At 29.7% G+C, this 4424-nt stretch overlaps 1 protein-coding gene across 2 annotated transcripts in view; it reads left to right on the forward strand.

The window, feature by feature from the left end:
* Window positions 1-4011, forward strand: part of LOC108726885 (venom protease) — an 11203-nt gene extending 7192 nt beyond the window's left edge. For both annotated transcript variants that reach the window (XM_018454705.1, XM_018454704.1), the window contains exons 3-7: window positions 814-1134; window positions 1602-1904; window positions 2572-2673; window positions 2791-2942; window positions 3810-4011. In XM_018454705.1, the coding sequence (XP_018310207.1) occupies window positions 814-1134; window positions 1602-1904; window positions 2572-2673; window positions 2791-2942; window positions 3810-3974 (1043 nt within the window). In that variant the 3' untranslated portion in view covers window positions 3975-4011. The remainder of the gene's footprint in view (window positions 1-813; window positions 1135-1601; window positions 1905-2571; window positions 2674-2790; window positions 2943-3809) is intronic.
* The last annotated feature ends 413 nt before the right edge of the window (window positions 4012-4424 follow it).

Below are 4424 nucleotides of genomic sequence, written 5' to 3' on the forward strand. Positions count from 1 at the left end.
TAAAATGTTGTTGAATCGATTCTGGGCTCAAAGTTATGAAACATTTATTACTTAGGATACTATTAACAAAAATGTGGCTACATTGCATAATGACTCGAAGAAAAAAATGGGTGGTAATGTGGTCTTCCATAAAAATAGCCTTAAAATATTAGTTTTGTTTAAAACAGTATTTGGTTACAAAATTAACAAAAAATTAAAACATTTTAAAATATATGCAAATGAATATATATACATTTACATAACTTCTGCATATAAGCTACTCAGTACTAAAAATCTCAGTAGTAAAAATAGTACACATAATATAAACTATAGATCAACAGTAGAGCTACAATTGATTATCAAATAACTATTTTGATATGAAAATCTCAAAAATGAGATCGTGAATAATCAATATCCATAGAGGGCCACATTAGCAAAATGCCATGGTATTGTTTAAATTTGCATAACTCAAAATATATACAGTCAAAGAAAATGTTAAATTGCAAATAACACGCTCAAAAATACATATATTCGTGTGATAATACGTTCAAGTTTAAGAAAAGTGAGGGGAAGTAGATGTAATTAAATGTTAAAGTGTAACTCAGAAACGTTTCGAAATATTTGAAAGTAAAAATGCATTATAACAAGTGCTGATTATTGAGTATTGGTAATATTAGCGTCATGGTGTAACGGCGAGCTACTGAACTAATAATTCCATAAGTAATCATTAGGATTCGCTATATAATAGCAGAGATATTAAGGGAGGCCACAATATATGCACTGGCCATAATACCACCTTCTCCTCTACATATATATAAATTCGAATTTTGATAGATACATGCGAAAATCCGGAAGGACAACTCGGTACATGCATCAATATCAGATCGTGTACATTGTTACTCAATCTCCTGAAATCGGACCCGCAAAATCCGCAAGTAGGCAATTTTCTCCGTGCTTCCGTTTGCGGCTTTGAAGGTAGTGATCCTAGGGTTTGCTGTCCATCCAACATCAATGGCGAAACGGACAATGACTCACAAGGCAATGGAAACCATGAAGAAATCACGAACACTCAATACGGTCCATTGCATCCACCTTACTGCGGATACAGTAATGCGACATTAAATAAAATCGTTGGTGGCATTCCAGCTAAATTAGGTACGAATGATTTTTGCATTATGAGAGAACAATCAGAGTCCCAACTCATTTCCCGATTATTTGTCATATAACTGTTTCAGAATTCTAAATTTTTTTCAAAAAAGTTTACCTCAATTTATCGTAGAAAATTTGAAACTTGTTTATGTCAAAATACTTTTTACAGGAACACATTTCAATTATATATAATATATTCTTTTTCCTTGTGAATAATACTGAAGTGTCCTTTTATATTACAATCATTGGAGAAGTAAATTTTTTTTCCAATAAATTAATTTTGAGAAATATAAATAATTACTATACGTTTCATTTCAAATAGATTCTGATAGAATTTTAAAATTCAAGTATAATAATTAAAATGTTAGTATTTATTTATATACAAAAATAATTAGAAAAGTGGCTGAGATGAATAGTGTATTGTTCTAACACTTGATTACGTTGCAACCATCAATAATCGATTAATTTTGCAGGTGCTTGGCCTTGGATCACCGCTCTCGGATACACAAACTCAAAAAATCCAAACGTTCCAAAATGGCTTTGCGGCGGCGCTTTAATTTCCAGTCGACACGTACTTACCGCCGGACATTGCGTTTATGGACGGGCGGATTTGTACAAAGTGCGTATTGGTGACTTAGATCTGAATAGCAACAACGACGGGGCGACCCCGTTTGAAGATTTCATTGAAAGAAAAACAGTACATCCCGAGTACAATTCTAAGACTTACACGAACGATGTGGCAGTTTTGAAAACGGCCAATGAAGTATCCTTTACACGTAAGCTTTTTTATTCTATTCTATTTTGTTTTTATAATGATATAATTGTTCTTTAAGGGAATCCTAAAGCCGTCTGTATTACCGATTAAATCGTAATTTTTGTATAACAAATACTTTTTTTATCTTTCACAGATCCGAAAATCCTTTTTCAGAATTAAAGTATACACATTAATACGTGTTTGTGAGGTGAAAAAATCTGTGAAAGAGAAAAAAAGTATTTGTCATACAATATTACGATTTAAATAAACTGTGTACATAATTTACACAAAATTTCGGCAATTTTAACGTTTTCGTTTGATTAACACATAAACAATACTTGAATAATGTGTTGCGCAATGGCATTCGTTACTATATTTATTCGGTACTATATTATTATCACAACGACAGAAATAATTGCTATGAGGTTACAACTATATGTATATAGGATGTGCATTGAGAGCAAACACTTCTGTTATTTATTGTCAGTATAAATATGTCTACTAATCCACGTTGATTCACACAAAAAGTCACGTTCATAATTAAACTATCTTCATACATTTATTAATATCTGCAGTTGATATGTAATTTCAAAATTAGATATTACTTTAGGATACAAATTCTTTTTTCTTATAATATAGATCAAATATTTTCTCGTAATATAGATTAATAAACTTTTATAAACTTTTAGGACTACTTCATCCCATTTGCCTTCCAGTGGACGATTTTATCAGAAATAAAGATTTAGAGATGACATATCCTCTCATTGCTGGATGGGGATCAACTTATTTTCGTAAGTAATGTGGGATAAATTGAATTTTGCACAATTATAATCTAATGACAAATATACAAATAATCTTTTTTACTCTAAAAAACGCTAAAATTTGCTAATGTTATTTTTGTTTTTCAGACGGACCAATAAGCAGTCAACTTTTGCAAACACAAGTTCCTGTACGTACACAAGAACAATGCAAAAAAGCTTTTCAGAATTTTCCGACAACGGTGATTGACAACCGGGTTTTATGCGCTGGATATTCTCGAGGTGGCAAAGATGCTTGTCAGGTGAGAGAAAAAAAAGAAATTGTAAAATCATGATAAACAATTAATAAAAGATTTACTCTCTCTCTCTCTCTCTCTCTCTCTCTCTCTCTCTCTCTCTCTCTTTCTCTCTCTCTCTTTCTCTCTCTCTAATTTTTAAATAAAGTTTTGCCTTCTTAATTATTACACCACATTATTATTTCAATATTATTTTTATTGTAAAATTGCTTTACTAAATTTGTATAATTCAGTCAATTTCCGAATCTTTACTGTGCATACATTCATTATTTATTTATTTATTTAATGATGTTAATAACATACAGTGAGAAACAAACTCGTATTAATAAATAAATATGTAATATGTATAAGGTGTCCCGAATGGTTAAACTTCGGGAGCGTGTAGAAAATCGATAAACTAAGAAAAAAGTCCTTTAGAGATATGGTCGTTTTTGCTTCGTTTTTATCTCTCAAGAACCTTTTCTTTTAGTTTATCAATCTCTTACACGCTCCCAAAGTTTGGCCATTTAAATTCACCTCCAGGTCACCCTGTATATAAATATGTAAATATGATGCAGCGATGCAACAATTTCCAAAACTAAGATTTAAGAACCTTCGGATCTGGCAGCAGTCGTAAAAAGGAAAAAAAGAAGGATCAATCTTTAATAATTTGTATACGTGCCAGATAATCTAATAAACCCCAACTAAAAATAACATAACATCAATATGTTATAATTTCACACTCAAAAAAGTAAATATTATGTAACACATGAGTTATATTTTAATATTTATGTTGAGTATGAAATTAATATTGATGTTATATTACTCTTATTTGGTGTTTATAGAATATAATTTTATTAATACATTTCTCTTACGATGCGAAATGATTTTCAGGGTGACAGTGGTGGACCAATGATGTCTTCTGATTCTCGAAATCAAGATACGTTTTATATTGTTGGAGTAGTATCATATGGTTTCAAATGCGCTGAGCCAGGTTTCCCAGGCGTATATACAAAAGTTACGGCTTTCCTAGATTTCATCACGAGTCAATTAGTATAAATATCTTTCTCATAAAAAATTGAAACTTTTTATTTCTTTGTTAATGTCTTACATTAATTCTGAAAATTGCATGCCTTTATTGTGGCATAATCTTCCTTAATTGTTGTATTATAAATAAAATAAACTATCAATTCCATAACCATTTTATTTATAATTCGTGAAATATTACTCCAATCATAAAAACTCACTAAATTGACTAAACAAAACTTTTTTATAAAAATAAATACTTATAGATAAGTACTTGTATATTTTAAATTGATCCTTAATTTAAATTGATCAAATAGATATTTAATCTATATTTGGAAAAGGACATAAACATATGAACAAACTCAATATCAATCAATCTAATTGACTGGAAAATAAAAATTTATACAATTTATTGAAAAATTAGGATATATATATTATAAAAAATTCTCTAATATATAATATATATATATACATATGTTTAAT

Source organism: Mycetomoellerius zeteki, unplaced genomic scaffold, assembly GCF_001594055.1.
Source record: "Mycetomoellerius zeteki isolate Tzet28-1 unplaced genomic scaffold, Tzet1.0 scaffold446, whole genome shotgun sequence".
Classification (NCBI taxonomy): Eukaryota; Metazoa; Arthropoda; class Insecta; order Hymenoptera; family Formicidae; genus Mycetomoellerius; species Mycetomoellerius zeteki.